The sequence below is a fragment of the Dama dama genome, chromosome 22, assembly GCF_033118175.1.
Source record: "Dama dama isolate Ldn47 chromosome 22, ASM3311817v1, whole genome shotgun sequence".
NCBI classification, from domain to species: domain Eukaryota; kingdom Metazoa; phylum Chordata; class Mammalia; order Artiodactyla; family Cervidae; genus Dama; species Dama dama.
Window position 1 is genome coordinate 53,671,113 of NC_083702.1, and position 20,705 is coordinate 53,691,817.

Sequence of the window (20,705 nt, forward strand, 5' to 3'; positions counted from 1 at the left end):
GTAGGACAAAATATAAAATACAAAAAGAGAGACAAAAGAGCTAGGGACGGAGACCCGTCCTGGGAAGGGAGTCATAATAGAGGAAGCTTCCAAACACCAGGAAACCCTCTCACGGGCCGGTCTAGGGGAAGGTTTCGAATCTCAGAGGGCAACCTAACTGGGAGGAAAAATAAATAAAACCCACAGATTACATGCCTAAAAGCAACTCCCAGCAGAAAAGTACCCCAGACACCTGCATCCGCCACCAGCAAGTGGGGGCGGAACGGAGAGGAGCGGGCAGCATTGCTTAGTGTAAGGGCTGGGCCCAAATGCCCTGAGGGCAATCAGAGGGAGCTATGGTGAGATAGCAACTTAAACTGTGGGATAGCAAGAGAGAGAGAGAAAATTAACCGGCCCGAACACACTGCCGGCCATTTGCAGAACAAAGGGACTGAGCAATTCCAGAGAAGAGCTAGCTGGCGGCAGACCGGCCCATCCCTGCCAGAGGCAGGAGGCACGCTTCTGAATAACCAACAAATCATAGAAGAAATCAAAAAAGAAATTAACAAAATTAGAAATGAAAACGGAGAGATCACAACAGACAACACTGAAATACAAAGGACCATTAGAGACTACTACCAGCAGCTCTACGCCAATAAAATGGACAACTTGGAAGAAATGGACAAATTCTTAGAAAAGTATAACTTTCCAAAACTGAACCAGAAAGAAATAGAAGATCTTAACAGAGCCATCACAAGCAAGGAAATCAAAACTGTAATCAGAAATCTTCCAGCAAAAAAAAGCCCAGGACCAGATGGCTTCAAAGCTGAATTCTACCAAAAATTTAGAGAAGAGCTAACACCTATCTTACTCAAACTCTTCCAGAAAATTGCAGAAGAAGGTAAACTTTCAAACTCATTCTATGAGGCCACCATCACCCTAATTCCAAAACCAGACAAAGAGGCCACAAAAAAAGAAAACTACAGGCCAATATAACTGATGAACATAGATGCAAAAATCCTTAACAAAATTCTAGCAAACAGAATCCAAGAACATATTAAAAAAATCATACATCATGACCAAGTGGGATTTATCCCAGGAATGCAAGGATTCTTTAATATCCACAAATCAATCAATGTAATACACCACATTAACAAATTGAAAGATAAAAACCATATGATTATCTCAATAGATGCAGAAAAAGCCTTTGACAAAATTCAACATCCTTTTATGATTAAAACTCTCCAGAAAGCAGGAATAGAAGGAACATACCTCAACATAATAAAAGCTATATATGACAAACCCACAGCAAGCATTACCCTCAATGGTGAAAAACTGAAAGCATTTCCCCTGAAATCAGGAACAAGACAAGGGTGCCCACTCTCACCACTACTATTCAACATAGTTTTGGCCACAGCAATCAGAGCAGAAAAAGAAGTAAAAGGAATCCAAATAGGAAAAGAAGAAGTGAAACTCTCACTGTTTGCAGATGACATGATCCTCTACATAGAAAACCCTAAAGACTCTACCAGAAAATTACTAGAGCTAATCAACGAATATAGTAAAGTTGCAGGATATAAAATTAACACACAGAAATCCCTTGCATTCCTATACATTAACAATGAGAAAACAGAAAGAGAAATTAAGCAAACAATACCATTCACCATTGCAACAAAAAGAATAAAATACTTAGGAGTATATCTACCTAAAGAAACAAAAGACCTATACATAGAAAACTATAAAACACTGGTGAAAGAAATCAAAGAGGACACAAACAGATGGAGAAATATACCGTGTTCATGGATTGGAAGAATCAATATTGTCAAAATGGCTATACCACCCAAAGCAATCTATAGATTCAATGCAATCCCTATCAAGCTACCAATGGTATTTTTCACAGAACTAGAATAATTTCACAATTTGTATGGAAATACAAAAAACCTCGAATAGCCAAAGTAATCTTGAGAAAGAAGAATGGAACTGGAGGAATCAACCTGCCTGACTTCAGACTATACTACAAAGCCACAGTCATCAAGACAGTATGGTATTGGCACAAAGACAGAAATATAGATCAATGGAACAGAATAGAAAGCTCAGAGATAAATCCACGAACCTATGGACACCTTATCTTCGACAAAGGAGGCAAGGATATACAATGGAAAAAAGACAACCTCTTTAACAAGTGGTGCTGGGAAAACTGGTCAACCACTTGTAAAAGAATGAAACTAGAACACTTTCTAACACCATACACAAAAATAAGCTCAAAATGGATTAAAGATCTAAATGTAAGACCAGAGACTATAAAACTCCTAGAGGAGAACACAGGCAAAACACTCTCTGACATAAATCACAGCAGGATCCTCTATGACCCACCTCTCAGAATATTGGAAATAAAAGCAAAAAATAAACAAATGGGACCTAATGAAACTTAAAAGCTTTTGCAAAACAAAGGAAACTATAAGCAAGGTGAAAAGACAGCCCTCAGATTGGGAGAAAATAATAGCAAACGAAGCAACAGATAAAGAATTAATCTCAAAAATATAGAAGCAACTCCTGCAGCTCAATTCCAGAAAAGTAAACGACCCAATCAAAAAATGGGCCAATGAACTAAACAGACATTTCTCCAAAGAAGACATACAGATGGATAACAAACACATGAAAAGATGCTCAACATCACTCATTATCAGAGAAATGCAAATCAAAACCACAACGAGGTACCATTACATGCCAGTGAGGATGGCTGCTATCCAAAAGTCTGCAAGCAATAAATGCTGGAGAGGGTGTGGAGAAAAGGGAACCCTCTTACACTGTTGGTGGGAATGCAAACTAGTACAGCCACTATGGAGAACAGTGTGGAGATTTCTTAAAAAACTGGAATTAGAACTGCCATATGACCTAACAATCCCACTTCTGGGCATACACACTGAGGAAACCAGATCTGAAAGAGACACGTGCACCCCAATGTTCATCGCAGCACTGTTTATAATAGCCAGGACATGCAAGCAACCTAGATGCCCATCAGCAGATGAATGGATAAGGAAGCTGTGGTACATATACACCATGGAATATTACTCAGCCGTTAAAAAGAATTCATTTGAACCAGTTCTAATGAGATGGATGAAACTGGAGCCCATTATACAGAGTGAAGTAAGCCAGAAAGATAAAGACCATTACAGTATACTAACACATATATATGGAATTTAGAAAGATGGTAATGATAACCCTATATGCAAGACAGAAAAAGAGACACAGATGTACAGAACAGACTTTTGGACTCTGTGGGAGAAGGCGAGGGTGGGATGTTTCGAGAGAACAGCATCGAAACATGTATATTATCTAGGATGAAACAGATCACCAGCCCAGGCTGGATGCATGAGACAAGGGCTTGGGCCTGGTGCACTGGGAAGACCCAGAGGGATCGGGTGGAGAGGGAGGTGGGAGGGGGGGATCGGGATGGGGAATACATGTAAATCCATGGCTGATTCATGTCAATGTATGACAAAAACCACTACAATATTGTAAAGTAATTAGCCTCCACTAATAAAAATAAATGGGAAAAAAAATAAAGAAGAAGGATCATTACTCCCTTGGCTGCAGGAGAGGAATCTGAAGATGAGGAGACCACAGAAGGAAAAGTGAAACGTGAAATGTAGAAAAAAAGAAAATCCAAAAGCTGATGTCAACCCACGCAGTTAGGAGCCTCAGTCTGACATGGGCCCACAGACACCCGAGTTCACAAAGGCCTGCTGGGTCCCGGACAGAATGATTACCGTAGATGCCAGGCATTTGTGAAGCCTGGGCAGGATGTCCCCCATTATGGTTCCTTGGATATTTTTAATTGTTCTCTCCAATTCTTCCTTATTCTGAGGAAGGAAGGAGACGGACTTTGTGATACAGTCAGATTCCTCAGCTGCCGCCCCTTCATAATCAGCTGGGTCAGGGTTTTCTGGCTCTTCGTTCCTGCCCGACAAAGTCTTATCACATTCTCCCTCCTCGTCCTCATCCATGGGCTCCAGTTCCAGGGTTCCGTGCTCTGGCGACTCAGTCACTGCTGTGGTGTCTGTGTTTAGTAACAATACAAGTCAGCTTAAATGTGGAAACAACACAGGTGTATTAAGTAGTCTTTTCTACCAACATAATTAAAAAAAAATCAGCAACTACAAGGGCACAATAAAGACGGAGAAAACAGAAGTGAGTGAGTGTTGTGGCTCTTCACTTTCTTACTTTCACTTTCACTTTCTCTTAATGAGGAAGAGACACAGGTAAACCGATAATTATAAAAAAGAGTGGAACAGCAAGTACAGGGTACTTGAGGAACACATGGGGAGGCTGGGAAAAAGGAGGGTTCTTAAACAAAAGAAAGCTTCCAAAGTACTGTGGTTCAGTTCAGTTCAGTTCAGTTCAGTTGCTCAGTCATGCCCAACTCTTTGCCACCTCATGGACTGCAGAAAACCAGGCTTCCCTGTCCAGCACCAACTCCTAGAGCTTACTCAAACTCATGTCCATTGAGTCGGTGTTGCCATCCAACCATCTCATCCTCTGTCGTCCCCTTCTCCTCCTGCCTTTAATCTTTCCCAGCATCAGGATCTTTTCAAATGAGTCAGCTCTTTTGGAGAAGGAAACGGCAACCCACTTCAGTATTCTTGCCTGGCAAATCCCACGGAAGGAGGAGCCTGGCAGGCTACAATCCACGGGGTCCAAAGACTCAGACACGACTGAGCGACTTCATTTCACTTGCTTATTTTAACTGGAGGATAATTACTTTGCAATACTGTGATGGTTTTTGCCATACATCCCACTGTCACTCTTAAAGACCTAATAAAAATCTGAGCCTCATGATATAATCGTCTCTAACCATATCAAATATGTTATTTTTCCTCTTTGTTGCATTAGTTTAAAAAGTTTTGAAGGTCAAAGTCTCTAACTCTAGTTCTTCCTGGGTAATCAACTCAGTATCTTTCATATACATGTTTTCCAAATTGCTGACAATTAATTGCATGGTTCCGATTTTAAAGGAAGAACTTCATGGTTAGGGAAGAATTTACTGTGCATTTGCCTTCTAAATATTTTCACTTTACATTTTTGTTCCATTCCATTAGAACATTTAGATGAAAATACCACTTCCAGACTACTTCAAGTAACTACAGAACATAATTAAAATGTTCTCATAGAAAAATCTTTGCCCTAAATATGTGTGGTACTTGAAAAGAGCAATACATAAATTACAAAGTACATAAATATAAAATCCTACATCCAATATAAAAGGTAAGAAAAAGAGCAACAGAATAAACCTAAGGGAAAAAAGAAAAAGATACTTAATAAAAGACAGGTATGGATTGTTAGGAAGAGGGAAAATAAATTCAACTAATAAAGACAATGTGCTAGTTTACATAATTTTTTAACACACATATATACATTTTTTTAATATTCTTTTCCGTTGTGATTTATCACAGGAGATTGGACATAATTCCCTGTGCGGTATAGTAGGACCTTGTTGTTTATCCATTTTGAGTGTAATAGTTTGTGCCAACCCCAAATTCCCAGTCCATTCCTCTCAGTTTACATAACTGTGAAGAAATGGACAAAGCCCAAATATACATAATAAGAAATATGAACAAGACACTAACAGTTAGTATATTACAGAATTAAAATAGTATAACCTGGAACTCAGATATTTTCAGAATATTGATGAAATGGATAATAGGATAGAAAAACAAATATCATTTAACATACCCCACAGTAACTAAATAACTAAACATCACTGATACCGTAGATAAATTTTTGAAATTGGTCAGAGTTGTGTCTTAAAAGCCATTATCATTTAGAAACAAGGAAAAATATCTGCTTTTCCAGACTTTCTTTCTGTCTTTCATCTTGCTTTTCTGTCTCACTCATACTCCCTCTTGCTCTCCCTTTTCTTCTCTTCTCTCCTTTTTTTCTTTCTTTTTTTGGTGTGGCTAGGAGAAACAGTTCTACTTCTGCTTCACATTTTGATGTCACCATGTTGCCAGTGATAGTAATGACTTAAAATTAGTGTCACCATATAATTTATTATACCATCTGGAATGCTTTCCAGGGTGAAAAGAAACATTTAGAATTATATGAGGACCACAAGGAAAGAGGGGGACAAATGTTGAAGAAACTTAAAACAACCATATCAGGGATAAACTAAAACAAATGAAAATTTCTATACTTTTCCACAGTAGAGAAGAAACAAATGTAATACTGGCCTATTTATTTACTTCAATTAAGCAGTAACAGAGGTAACAACTGTTTAGCTATCCTATATTCGGAATATTATTTCAAATCAATACATGTAAATGATACTTTGGGGGGGATTTTTTGGTTTCATTTTTTGTGTGTTTTGTTTTCCTTAGGGTGTTGTTTGTTGTTAGATATTTTACTAAATGTGTACACAGTTTTGCCTTCTACTGAAAACTACCTTCTGATAGGTTCCATTGATTTGTTCTGAACTCAGTGTCCTTGTTTTCTTGTATAACTAGGAAGACTAGTGTGTTTTTAAAAATACTCATAATGTGCCTGAAAAGTCTATAAAATCTCTAGAGAGGATAAACTGAAGGTAAGCCAAAGGGTCGCCCTTAGTGTTCTTGTTTTAGTCGATTTTATAGAACTACAACTGCAGTGAACTTTGTATACCTCTCCTATCATCGAAATAAAGTTCTAAGTAACTTTAATGTTTATATTATAGGTGAAGGGCAACCATTTGCTTGAAAGAAGATAAACTGAAACCATCTATGCTGTTCTTACGCTCTATATTTGACTGTTAAAGTTCTGTCAATAAAGTTTCATTTTCTTAAAAAAAAAAAAAGAGTCAGCTCTTCATATCAGGTGGCCGAAGTATTGGAGTTTCAGCTTCAGCATCAGTCCCTCCAATGAATATTCAGGACTGATTTCCTTTGGGATGGACTGGTTGTATCTCCTTGCAGTCCAAGGGACTTTCAAGAGTATTCTCCAACACCACAGTTCAAAAGCATCAATTCTTCGGCACTCAGCTTTCTTTATAGTCCAATTCTCACATCCATACATGACTACTGGAAAAACCATAGCTTTCACTAGACGGACCTTTGTTGGTAAAGTAATGTCTCTGCTTTTTAATATGCTGTCTAGGTTGACCATAGCTTTTCTCCCAAGGAGCAAGCATCTTTTAATTTCATGGCTGCAGTCACCATCTGCAGTGATTTTGGAGCCCCAAGAAATAAAGTCTGTCACTGTTTCGTTTCCCCATCTACTTGCCATCAAGTGGTGGGACTGTATGCCATGATCTTAGTTTTCTGAATGTTGAGTTTTAAGTCAACTTTTTCACTCTCCTCTTTCACTTTCATCAAGAGGCTCTTTAGTTCTTCTTTGCTTTCTGCCATAAGGATGGTGTCATCTACATATCTGAGGTTACTGATATTTCGCCTGGCAATCTTGATTCCAGTTTGTGCTTCATCCAACCCAGCATTGATGTACTCTGCATATAAGTTAAATAAGCAGGGTGACAATACACAGCCATGAAATACTCCTTTTCTGATTTGGAACCAGTCTATTGTTCCATGTCCAGTTCTAACTGTTGTTTCTTGACCTGCATACAGATTTCTCAGGAGGCTGGTCAGGTGGTCTGGTAGTCCCATCTCTTTAAGAATTTTCCGCAGTTTGTTGTGATCTACACAGTCAAAGGCTCTGGCGTAATCAATAAAGCAGAAGTAGATGTTTTTTTGGAACTCTCAGTTTTTCGATGATCCAACGGATGTTGGCAAAAACCTACATTCTTGTTCATGAACATCATAATGGCAGCCAACAGGGCTCATGCAGAAATGTCCCTTATTACAGGATGCAAACTGGGCAGTGTGGTGGGGCAAGTCCAGACCTGGCTCTGCTAACAAGCCAAGACTACAGTCCATTAATTTAACTCTTGTGAGCTTTGGATTCTTCACCAGTAAACTGGAAATGGTTTACTTGTAAGGCTATTATAAGGATTAAATGTGATAAAGTCTCATTTCTGACACTTCACTGACCTTAATAAATGACAGCTATCCATTAGCCTTTGTTTTGTTTACGGACTGTGAAGCTTTAGGAAAGTTACTTTACATCTGAAATCTCAATTTCTCATATAAAAAATATGGAGTAACTAACACCTAAGGTTCTAGTATGATTCTTATGAGGACAAATGAGAATTTCTGTGTAAATAATCTATAGCTCAGATTTTTGCCCCGTACATTTTAGACTGGACTTCTCTATTGTTAAACAAGTTTTCAGAATAATACTCAAGCCATTCATTTTAACTTCCTCCTGACTCATTCACTGGTCACTACTACAAGAGCAGAAAAAGGAAGTTAAGCTGAATTTTGCCATCTTTAATTCATAATAATAAATAATAGAAGACTAGGAAGGAAATCTGGTTTAAGAAAGTTTAAAAAACTTACCCTCTTCATTCTGAAGTTTTCTCATTTGTTCTTCAAGAGTTTTGTGGTCAAAGTGAAATGCTTCTAACACTATCACTAGCAAACTGTTAAAAAAATTTTCACAGAAACATTCATTTGATTAATAATATCATTTGACTCTTAAAAGGAAAGTTAGACTTATAAAAATTACTTTTACCTATTTTAGGTATTTTTTTACTTTAACAAATCTTGGTATCACCTCATTGATACAAATTAAAAATAAATTGGGATTACAGAAAGGTTATTTCAGAAAAGAATCCAAATTTTACATTTCAAAAACAAAACAAAATTAAGAAGTTTGGCCATACCTGACACCCAACTTTTGATTGATCTGTCCCGCCTGTAAGACATGAATGAAATGTTTCAAGTAGTATACATATGCTGACCAAGAGAGATGTTTGCAAACAGCTCCAATAACTTCTGTGGCAGCAATGGTTATATTTTCATGCTGTAAAACAAATCAAGAGCATCAGTAAGAATAAGTATCTGCAAATAAAATACACATACACAGCTAACTTGGTACAGTAAAAATCTTAGATGGTAGGTGATCAGAAATTATAGAAAGGAAAGAGTGCCCAAACTATGTTAAAATAGTTTTCCTCTAGCTCTGGAAAAGCCTCTGTCAATTTCAAATGATATCTTCCTTTCATTAAAGGATTTAACACATTTTAGACTCTATTTCATTCAGACCTCCTTTACAGGTTCAAGCCTACAACTGTGAAGTAAATTCAAGGTGTAAAAGTTGATATATGTCAAAGCTAACTCTAGATTGCACTGGTGAGCACTCATCAGCATGATGCTTTGGAGACAACTCTTTCAGACCTCATGAAGAAGAGAAGCTGGATTCACTCTCATACCTTAACTAGGAAAGCAGAGAAAAATATATCAAACAGTTTTCAGACTTTGGACATCAGTGTAGGACAGTGACCCCTGACAGAAAGGAAACAAATGAAATGAGCCTTATAACTCCCCTCAGCTGATTGTGTGGGGATAACTGTCAGGCCATAGCACAGGAGAAGAAACCCCAAGAGAGACCTGCATCTCCCTGAGCTAAGGGGTCAGAGTTGAGGCTGTGGAGCCTGAGTTCATAGGGCAGAGTACCAGAGAGAAGAGAGTTACACAGAGAGAAAAGCCGCCCAAAGAGCCCCTTAAGCTTCAGCTGCGAATTGACCCGTACACGCTGAGTGAGGAAGAGATGAGGAGAGAACTACCAGAAAGGGAGACATGCAGCAGTCGTCAAAGACCACACAAGGACGAGAGCAGCTCACGCTCCTTGCGGCCAGGGTGACAAAGCTCCCGATACCTGGAGTACTGGGCATTCGGGCACTCGGGTGAGCACCTCAGTGGTAGGTTCACACGAGCGTCGCACCAAGGGCTACTCGTGCCTACAAGCTTAAAAGTGAGCCTCAAAAGGACCAGGCTACTCACAAGCAGCCTAACTGCGTCTGAAAACAATCCCAGAAACACCCAGCACCCAGCAAAGGCAAATTTATGATGTCTGGCGTCTGATAAATAATTACCAGGCATACAAAGAAGCTGAAAAATAAATCTAATGAGAAGACAAATCAAACAGAAGCACAGAAATGACACAGATGACACAGAAAACCACGATATAACTGTACTGCAAATGATCAAGAAGGGAGACGCAAGCATGAGCATGTTAAGGAGACACATACGAGGCATAAAAAAGGCCCAAACTGAACTACAGAGACGGAAAAGACAACTCTGAGGGAAGATATACTGGATGGGATTAACAGTACATTACACAAGGCAGAAGGAAACACTAGTGAATTTGAAGACACAGTAATAGAAAAATGAAACCAAATAAAACCCAGAAGGAAAAAAAAGCCTCAGTGAGTTATGGGATATGGGACAATTTGGAATAGCCTAATATATGATGTAATCTCCAAAGACAAGAAGGGGAACCAAAAATATCTTTGAAAAAGTAATGGCCAAAAGATTCAAAGTTTGACAAAGACTACAAATGTATATATCCAAGAAGCTCAAGGAACTCCAAGCACAAAACAGGAAGGCAGGAAGGCACCTGATAATCAAATGGCTTAAAACTAGTGATAAAGAGAAAAAGGGTGGGGGGTGGGAGGGGGAGAGACAAGGGCCACTCAGAACAAAGGATGACTTCTTTTGCAAACAGTATAAACAAGAAGTCAGTTCGAAGTATTCTTAAAGTATTGTGGAAAAAAATCCAAAACCTGTCAAACTAGAATTCCATACCTAGAAACATTATCTTCCAAAAACAAAGATGAGAAAAGACAAACAAGAGCTGAAAGAATTCATTACCAGTAGACCTGCACTACAAAAAATTTAAAGAAAGTCTTCCTGTCAGTAAAATGATACAGGGTGAGCATCTGGACCCACACAATGGAATGAAGAATACTCGGAATTATAAACATGGAAACAAATACAAAAGATCTTTTCTTTAGTTTTAAAGTTCTCTTTGGAAGATAGCTGATGGTTTGAAGCAAAAACAACAGTGTATTATGTGGTTTAAAGCTAACATACAGGTAAAACTTATGAAACAAAAACAGCACAAAGATAACTAACAGGCCAACAGAGATAAAATAAAATCACGAAAAAACTCATCAAAACGCAGATACTGTCTGATTAAGTAAAAAAGCAATATTCAGCTATATATGTTACCTATAAGAAACCAACTTTAAAAAGAAAAGTAAAAATCACAAATAGGTTAAAAATAATAGAAAGGTATACCAAACCAATACCAACCAAAGCTAAACAGTTTATTTTTTCCACCTACACCTCTTTCCTGTTTTACTGCCATCTAACTCTGAGGTGCTTACTGGCTTCTTAAACCGGAATTTAGGGACACATTCTTTTACCTACTTAGGAAATTTTTAAAAATCCTTTAAACATCCTGAAAATACAGAGAAAACCTATCCTTGAACAAAATCATATAATCAAGTCACAAATCCTGCTATGAGGCCCATTAGACTCAAATATTTATCAAGTCTTTACCATGCGCAGGCACTGTTCTTAGGCACTGTGTCAGTTGCTCAGCTGTATCTGACACTTTGTGACCCCATGGACTGTAGCCTGCCCGGCTCCTCTGTCCATGGAATTCTCCAGGCAAGAATACTGGAGTGGGGGCCATCTCCTTCTCAAGGGATCTTCCTGACCTGGTTCTCCTGCATTGCAGGCAGATGCTTTACTGTCTGAGCTACCAGGGAAACCCATTCTTAGGCATATGTAGTATAAAACTGAAGACATTCTGAGTTCAAATACAGGTTCTGACTGTATGTCTCTGAGAAAGTTATATAACCTCACTGATTCTCATTTATTCTCTTATAAAACAGCGGTAACAGTCCCTACACCACAGGGTTGAGTTGCTCTGAGGACTAAATCGGAATTGTGCCTGTATCTGGTATAGTGCTGAAGAAAGGCAGCTATTGTTTTATTTCATTTCTTATGAGCCATTTGGGAAAATAATGAGAATTAAGGTCTATAATACAAAAATAAAAGTATGACATCTTGGTGATGTGATCATTTCTGTGAAAGGAAATATTCTGTGGTTAGCCTTTGTGAGCTAATAATAGTGAACATAAAATAATAGACACCGTTTTTAGAGCCTGTGCCTGGCACAATTTTAAGGGTTTTTATAAGATCTGTTTTTTAAAAGAACTATTTTAAGTCTCTAATTATGGTGAACAACATCAGTATGGATGCCACGAATCCCACGTATACTTTGCAGAAGTTGTCATGGTACAGGGAAAAATGTACTGGCTTCTACAGCTAAAGCCCTACCTTGAGCATTTTCTCATCAAAAACTGGCGCCATAGCATAAGGCATGATGTAATTCTGCAGAGACTTAGAAGACAGCACGACTTTGCCTTCCACTAGTTGTTTTGCCAGTTTCTTCAAGGCTCTTGCTCTTCTGTGGATCTATGAGTTAGATAAAATATAAATTAGTTACTGAATGAGCTCACCACCCACCAGCTCCATTTCAGTGTCATATTCCTCTTTGATGAAAAGATTAAAAGAGTGAAATAAAGTCCAAGTGTTACATGAGCAAACACCTGTGCCTTGATTTGTTTCCAGAGACATAATGCATAGTGTTTCTTTACCAATGGATCCGAGAGCATTTAAACTTCTTAGCAAATGGCAAAGAAAGGTGACACTCTTATTATGGCTTGTGACACCACCAAGTAAAGAAGCATGTCCTTTGCAAATCTGATGACCACAAAGACCAAGAAATGAGAAGCTCAAAACTTTTTGGAAAATTAAAATATATCTTTTAAAATGAGAACCATTGAAATGTTTGTTTCAAAGACAAGGGGGGAAAAAAAAGAACTGTCTTCTACCTGAATGTGCTTCATATTCTCAAAGAAGTCCATTTCTGGATCATGGCAATTAGTAAGCTGAACCAAGTCTTTAAATTCTGGTTGATTTGGAAAGGTTTGAATTAAACAGGAAAGCACTGTGGTATAATCCTGTTGAATACTCTGCAAATGTCAAGTTAAGAAAAAAAAATTTTTTTTTAAAGAATTTGATTAATACAAAGAAACACCAAAAAGTCATTAAATTTTTTTTTAAAAGTAAAACATTCCCAATGTAAAAACAAACTACATAAAATCAGAAATGATTGCTCTCTTCTCTGTTTCCACTCCCCTGTTAAAACTATGGTAAGTATTTATACAATTAGGTATTTTAATTAAGTGTACTGAGGCTGACTGCTTTTCCACAAATTACAGCAGAACTGCAGGAAAACAAAACAAAAACCCACAGATGACAAGTACTTAATTGCAAACCCCAATACCTCTGTCTGGCTCTTCAATCCTTTCCTCAGTTTCTCTAGGAGAGAACGATGAATGATTTCTCTATATTCTTTCTCTGTGGCATTCAAAGCAGCAAGCTTTTTGATGATATTCATCAAGCACATGCTTGCATTATCACTTAAAGACATGTCTCCTAACTGGACACAGGAAAAAGCCCAAATCATACTGTGCAATAACTGTAACATGGACTATTATTTCCCAAATAAGATTTAGCCACTCTTCTGTATAAAACTCTCTACTAAGAAATGTCCCACAGGTACTTCACACTTAAGGAAGAACAAATATAGGGGTGTGAGGAACACAGTAAGTGACTTGGAAAAATCATGCTTACTGAGAAGGGTTGATTATTTGAGAAAATACTATGAGATGTACTTTTGTAAAATTACTGCTTTTGTCTTTTGAAATTTGGTATTTTATACATCATGGGTTATTTTTCTTTCTCTCCCCCCTCCCCCCACTTTTAATTGAAGTATGAGATACACTTTTTAATTAACTTTATTTTTCAAAGCAAAGAGAATAAAAGGTTCCCTAAAGCCAGTTTCAATATTCAAAACCAGCTGCTCACTCAGAAGGACAGAGCTGGCTGGTATAATTCTGGTGAGCTGCTCCAGAGTTCCTCATTTATAAAGAAGGTGGGTTGTAAGTGTAGAAAAGTATTCTCAACTACGCCAACCAGGCAGTGATTCAGAATCCCTCATGTTGAACTTTGATAAGATATATGAAGAATGAGCCCCAAATGGGGAGATTCCTTTTTCCTCTATTACTTAATACTTAATATTTGACAAATAACTATAAAATACCACAAAAGATTACTGATACCACTACATAGTTAACTATTACGCAAGGGCTTCATTTTCCCCAATTTTGAAATTTAATTCATTTTAGCAACACGGCACTTAATATATAGCTCCAAACCTTTTTATTTCTACTGTATCAATAAAAGAGGGCAACTGTCAAATAATATAGCTATTTAACTTAAAAAAATTGATATTTAACTGACACACTATGAAATTTACCCTTTTAAGCTGTATAATTCAATGGTTTTCAGTATATTCCAAAGGTTTTATAACCATGACCACCATCTAATTTTAGAAAATTTTTACCATCCCCAAAGGAAATTTTGTACCCATTATAATATAATCACTCATTCTTCATTTCTTTTTCCCCTCACAGCTCCTGATAACCACTAATTTATCTTCTGTCTCTGTGAATTTTCCCATTCTAATACACAGCTTTTGACTTTTCAAAGTGCTTCCACATACATTATTTTTTTCAAAATATCTGCCTTTCATATCATGAGAATAACAGTATGGTCTCTGCTAAATATTGTGCAACTAAAAGAAATTTGATACTAAAAATCCCATTGCCCTCAAAAACCAAATTAAGAAATTAGGTTGTACTGTCAAAATAATAAAAAACAATCCACAAAGTTTTACTATAAAAAACCTACCTCCATGTTATAGAAACAATTATGCATAACTGGAATTAGGTAGTTAATGTCCACAGTTTGCATCTCTTTAATGTAAGAGGTAATGCTCTGGAACGCCGAGAAGCGAACATCAAAGTTGATATCATCAAGATGTCTTTGATCAAAGGCGCTAAGCTACAAAAAATGCCAGTGAAACCATATAAATGAAGGTATATAAATCTTAAATAAGGAAAATAATAATAGTTTTGAAGCAAAAGAGACTTAAGATTTTCTTTCTTACCTTGACAACATCAGTAATATATGTTAATCCACTCTTAAAATCAGAAAGGGTCTAAAAGGAATGAAAGCAGTATATTATTAGTGAATACAACCTTAACTTCTCTGCTCACCATCCCCTCTGATTCCCTGCCTGCACTCAAAAATATATGGAAACATCATACTGGCACCAAGAAAGCTGCTAATATGCATTCCATGTCATAGTTATCTTTTGAAAAAGAAGGGATTTAGGATAGAAATGAATATTACAGACCTGGAAAACTGTACAAAGCAATTGTCTTGACATCTTGTTCTTAATAACTGAGAAGAGTTTTGCTAGAGGCTTGAGGAAGCTTGTAGGCTCCAGACAGTGTTTCAACAGGTTTTGTATTGTCACCAGAATGTCGATTTCTGTATCCTTAAGAAGTAATAACATGGAGAGAAATCATATTTCAGTAATTCAGAAAACTGGTCATGTTGTTTTTAATATATCACAGCACAGAACACAAATAAATATGTGTAACAAGTAAAAGTAGTAGTAATTAGAAAAGTTATTTTATGGTCTTTTAAAAGTTCTTAACATTTTAACTTGACCAAAAACCCATAGTAGTGTCCATCAACAGTTTCTTCCTTTAGTTCTAATAGAAAATATGCATGGTTTTAAAACATAATTTCTTCTATTTTCTAGTCAAAAAAGAAACAAAGAAAATGAACTTGCTGACAAAAAACACACACTTTTGGTTGTGCAGAAATGCGTGGTCTTCTAAATTACTACATGGTAAGAGTCATTTAGTAAAACTACTAAGGCTTTATAAATGAGTGTGAGAAATGGGGAGACTCTTTTAAAAAATAAAGACTAAACTAGGGTTTGAAAATCATACCAGAGACTCTCAGCAATGTGTGAATATGAAAAGTTTGACTTTTCACTCAGTTTGCCATTCATATTTAAGATCACTATCATTCACATTTAAGATCAATGTACACCTCAGGTTCCAGATTTGTTATTGATCAAAGTCAGAGAGGGGGAAAAAACCCTGAAATGGATTAGAAGCTAAACAAAGGAAAACAAAGAGGTAAGACTTTTACTGTGATAGTAGGTGATGAAGTCTTCACTTTCTGGCCTGCCCTCATTCCTTTCTGTCCCAATTTTTCTCCCCTGTTTTCAGTTTTATATTTATGAAGTCTTCTCACAAATACTCTGAGACAAATATCTCACAGACTCTAACCAATAGAAGTATTTTTCACAAATAAACCTAATAAACTGTCACTTCAAAAACAAATCACTGCTGTGAATTCATACCTGAGCAACACCGCCACGGCAGAGGAAGGGCAGGAGCAGTGTAATGAGCAGAGAACTCTGCTCTTTCTCCTTCACAAACTTGCTGATCCTGGAGAAGGAAAAACAAATGGGACAGGTAAGGAAGATATGTAACATAAGAATATTTCCCAAGAAGTTAAATTTTTCGTAGAAGAACATCAGTGAGGAAAGACCCAGGCAGCTTGTAACTGTGTGAACAGTTTCTGAACAGCGCCCACTCTCCCTCCACCTTCAGGCTGGTGGCTGCCATTCCACTGTCTTTGTGACATCTGACTGTGCATTGGTAATTGCTTATTTTGCAAGGAAACAACATTTTTAAGTGTCGAGATTTGTTTTAGGCTTTATATACATTTCAATTTAACTTCCACAAAAGCTGTATAATGTAGGAATTATTAACCCCACTTTGCCCAGAGAAAATTGAGGCTCAGAGAAACTGATGTCACCAAAAAGGCAATGGCAGAGAAGGTCTTTTAAACCCCGGTCTTTCTGGCACTAATCATCATCATCATCTCACTACCACATGGCCTATGATAAAATGTTCTAAGTATATTTGGTGTGGTTTCCCGTTCTGCATAAGTTAGAAATACACTAGTATAAACAAAGCATTTAAAAGAAGTTCTTGGAAGATTTAACACATCATTTTCTGTTGTTGCTGAAAGTAACAGAAAAAATAAACTTTCAACAACTAAGTCCTGTAACAATTTAGAGTTTAAGATATAACCATTCTGGGGGAATTGCCTGGTGGTCTAATGGTTATGACTCTATGCCTCCACTGCAGGGGGCAAAGGTTTGATCCCTGGTCAGGGAACCACATGGCATGGTCTATCCCCCCACAAAAAAGGCAGAATCATTCTGTGCACTCAGATTTACCAACCAGACACTTTACAGACATCACAGTTACCTACTACCAGGTCTAGTAGTATATACAGAATTTTAAAGAAAATCTTTAAAAACCCTTGCAAGATCTTGACTCTTAAAAAAAAACACACAGCAACCTGTTCTTTTAAGTTAGTTATTTTTATCAATCCCACTAAAAAACTACAACTTTATGATCTCACATAATTCAAAATTCTAACTGAACAAAATATGCAAAGGCTAATAAAGCAAATCTATTAGTCTACCTTAGAATTTTGAAAATTCTGTTATCTTTTATAATAAAGGTAGATGTCATAAAAGGTCTATTCCAGCAAAAAAGAATTCTATATAAACTTAAAACTGGAGGACATTTAAAATACTGAAAACCTTTTTAGGTTTAACCTAAAACCTTTAACCTAAACCTTTAACCTTTACCTTGCTAAAGCAAATGAAAAACCAAATATAATTTTAAAAAATTAAAATCCCAAGTTGTAACATTACCTTTCAGGAACCAGTAGACCACTTACTTTGAAAGAATGCCAAGTTCCTTACTGACTTGTGCTCTATTCTTCTTCTTTTTCAACTTTTCTGCACTTATTGTGGTTTTGCTGAGATACTGGAGAATAGCAGGTACATGAGGTAGAATTAATCGTCCTCCTATTGTGATAGACTCTGAAATACAGATAAATGTACTGATTTTAATTAACTACACTCTTTTTTTTTTAAACTACACTCTTAAAAGATAACTGTACAATATCTTCTCAATGCCAGAAAAGGCAGGAACTCAATTAGCATGAAAATTTCATACATTTCAACCTCCCAAGATTAAATAAATTTCTTCTTAATTAAAACATCTATGTTGTTGTTCAGTCACTAAGTCATGTCTGACCCTTTGCGACCCCATGGACTGCGGCATGCCAGGTTTCCTTAATCATTATCTAAATTAAAAATCCGATAAGAGACCTTTGAGGTTTTATTTAAACCACTTTCAGTAGCACTAAAAGAACTGTTAGGATAATATGGTAAGAACAATTCAGAGACATGATAGTGGAAATCATTCGATAATGTCCTAGAGGACAGTTGAGCTTTCTGGAGTGTAAATAATCTGAATTTCTAACTACTGTAAAGAAAATTCAGTTTATATAAACTGAATTATTAGGCATTTAATTAATCTAGGTATTGATTCCTAGAGAAGAGAAACTCTCTTAATAGCCTAGATTATCTGAAGAGTCAGATTCTATTGACTTTTTCATTCTGAGGGTACAAATGATACGTCAGAAGTAGAAGAACCCTTTGCTCTGTACAGCTTACATACCATCTGCACTTTCTGTGTATACACATCCTGTCACCGGCAAGCTCAAAACTGCTTCTGAGGGTTCAAAATCTGGAAGGCTAAGAAGGTCGTCAGCTATTTCCATCACAAGACTAGCTGTGGCTTCAGAGAGGTTCTTTGCTGAGAGAATCGCAAAGACATTGGTCAGGATATCACATTCTGGGTGCCCAGGTTTCTGTTTAGCCAGGAAACAGAAATATCTGCAAGAGGAAACATGGAAACAGTCACCTTTCTCAATACGTTTATTCTAAAAACATGTTCCTTGTGGATTTTCAGAGTTTAATGAAGATATATGTGTATGTGTGCAGATGAATGCTAGCGAATAAGGTTACTCAGAAGGGAAATTACTTTAAAATTTGATGGATAATAATTCTAGGCACCAGACAAACATTGTATTATCTTGTCACTTTATGTGTATCTCTTGTATCATCTGGGCGCTTGATGTGTATCTCTCATATCATCTGGGCGCTTGATGTGTATCTCTCGTATCATCTGGGCGCTTGATGTGTATCTCTCGTATCATCTGGGCGCTTTATGTACATCTCTCATATTATCTTGGCACTTTATCTATATTTCTCATATTATCATGGTATTTTATGTATATTTCTCTTTTTATGTATATGTTAATCTTCATAACACCTGTATGTTATGGTGGTATGCTTATCTCTACATTACAGATGCAGAAACAGAATTGTCCAAAGCCACTGAGCTAATAAGTGGTAAAACTGAGCTCTGAACTGCTAGTTCTAAGAGAAATGTACTAAAGACAGGCTATTTTTCAATTATAAGCCTTCTAGGATGTGAATGTTTATACACTCACATAAAAACCAATGTACTACAACATGAAAGTTAGGAGTACAGACCACAGGTCAAACCAACATTTGCTGATCTAGGATATGCAACATTCAGACTAGGATCATTTGTGATAGGAAAGGTGATGAACCCATCCCCAATAATGAAAGCCTCAGACAAACAATGCCCCAAAGAGCAGGGAACACAAAAACTTTCTAGCTACACGTAAACGAGCAGTTGTTTTACAGCCAGAGATGTGTTCCTAAAAATCAGTAGGAAGGTCAGACTGAAAAAATTCAAATAGTTTGGCTTTACCAATTCATCATCACTGGAAAAAGAGCTCAAGCACTTGAACATGTTTAGTCCTGACAAACTCAAGGAAAAGTTCTAAGAGGTTATATTCACACAAGTTTGTCCAATAGATACTGGGGACAGTGTGGGCAGGCACCAAACAAGACAGTTTACATATTATCATCTCTACTGTCAACGAGAGAGAAACTGTAGAAAAGGATGAAATGGCATCCAGTGATGTGGCTCTATCCTTGATGAGGACCTAATTAACATAAATACGGAATCACTATTGTAAAGTCTTCTTCAGTGAAAGTCCTTCATACCTTATTTGTGTAACAATGATACAACTATAAAACATTTCTCAAGTATGCCTATGAAGTGCTGCTTATAAACATCCAATGAAAAAACAAGATATGAAATCACTTTATCCAACTGGGAATTAAAAGAGCCCTTCTGACAGTGAAGACAAAATAGGCTTTCCTGAGGAAGACAATGTCAAGGCGTACAGTTTGTTTTTGAAGACTACTTAATGACATGGGGAAATGTTCATGACAAAATATACAAGAAAAAACAAAATCAAAAAATTGCTATACAGTATGATCCCAATTTTGTAAAAACTGATGCCAAGATTTTAACATCACTGAATCAATGATAAAACATATTTTCCTTTATTCTATCTTTTGTTCTTCAAAATAGATAGAACAAACTTAAGTCTGCTTCCATCACTCTTCAGTAAATATGCATTTAGTTTGTAACATAGCATCTCTGAACCATCAGTCGATGAAGGTTCTGTTAATGGCTCATAATGTCCATAAAGGGATACTGACTTGCGACCATGAGTGCTGTGTGCAAATTTAGATGGCGTTTTATAAAGAATAGAAGAAAATGACCTAGAAAATCCAGGGAGCCTATGAAATTTTTTAAGTGGGAACTAAGAAAAAGATTAGAATGCCAATTACAAATTAGCTTTTACTGATTTCCTATTTCATTTCATATTTATACATAGATACACATGTAAAAGCATTTTTCCTGGATCACACTACACCTATTATTCAGCAAATTGCACTTTTCTTTAAACTATGGATTTTGAGATTCAATTATTTTATTCTTTTTAACTGCACTATACATAGTTCACTATGTGGAAAGAGCATAAATGACACCATTAGTTCCCTTTATTAGTTCTGACTAGATTAGTCTAAGA

The 20,705-nt window shown here is 36.8% G+C and overlaps 1 protein-coding gene across 1 annotated transcript in view; it reads right to left on the reverse strand.

The window, feature by feature from the left end:
* Positions 1-20,705, reverse strand: part of UTP20 (UTP20 small subunit processome component) — a 90,542-nt gene that overhangs the window by 24,041 nt on the left and 45,796 nt on the right. Inside the window, exons 30-41 of the mRNA XM_061125541.1 lie at positions 18,404-18,621; positions 17,616-17,760; positions 16,216-16,303; positions 15,190-15,333; positions 14,941-14,991; positions 14,682-14,834; positions 13,213-13,368; positions 12,758-12,898; positions 12,201-12,338; positions 8,732-8,871; positions 8,406-8,488; positions 3,750-4,039 (exon numbers count right to left, since the gene is read on the reverse strand). Of these exons, the coding sequence (XP_060981524.1) occupies positions 3,750-4,039; positions 8,406-8,488; positions 8,732-8,871; positions 12,201-12,338; positions 12,758-12,898; positions 13,213-13,368; positions 14,682-14,834; positions 14,941-14,991; positions 15,190-15,333; positions 16,216-16,303; positions 17,616-17,760; positions 18,404-18,621 (1,747 nt within the window). The remainder of the gene's footprint in view (positions 1-3,749; positions 4,040-8,405; positions 8,489-8,731; positions 8,872-12,200; positions 12,339-12,757; positions 12,899-13,212; positions 13,369-14,681; positions 14,835-14,940; positions 14,992-15,189; positions 15,334-16,215; positions 16,304-17,615; positions 17,761-18,403; positions 18,622-20,705) is intronic.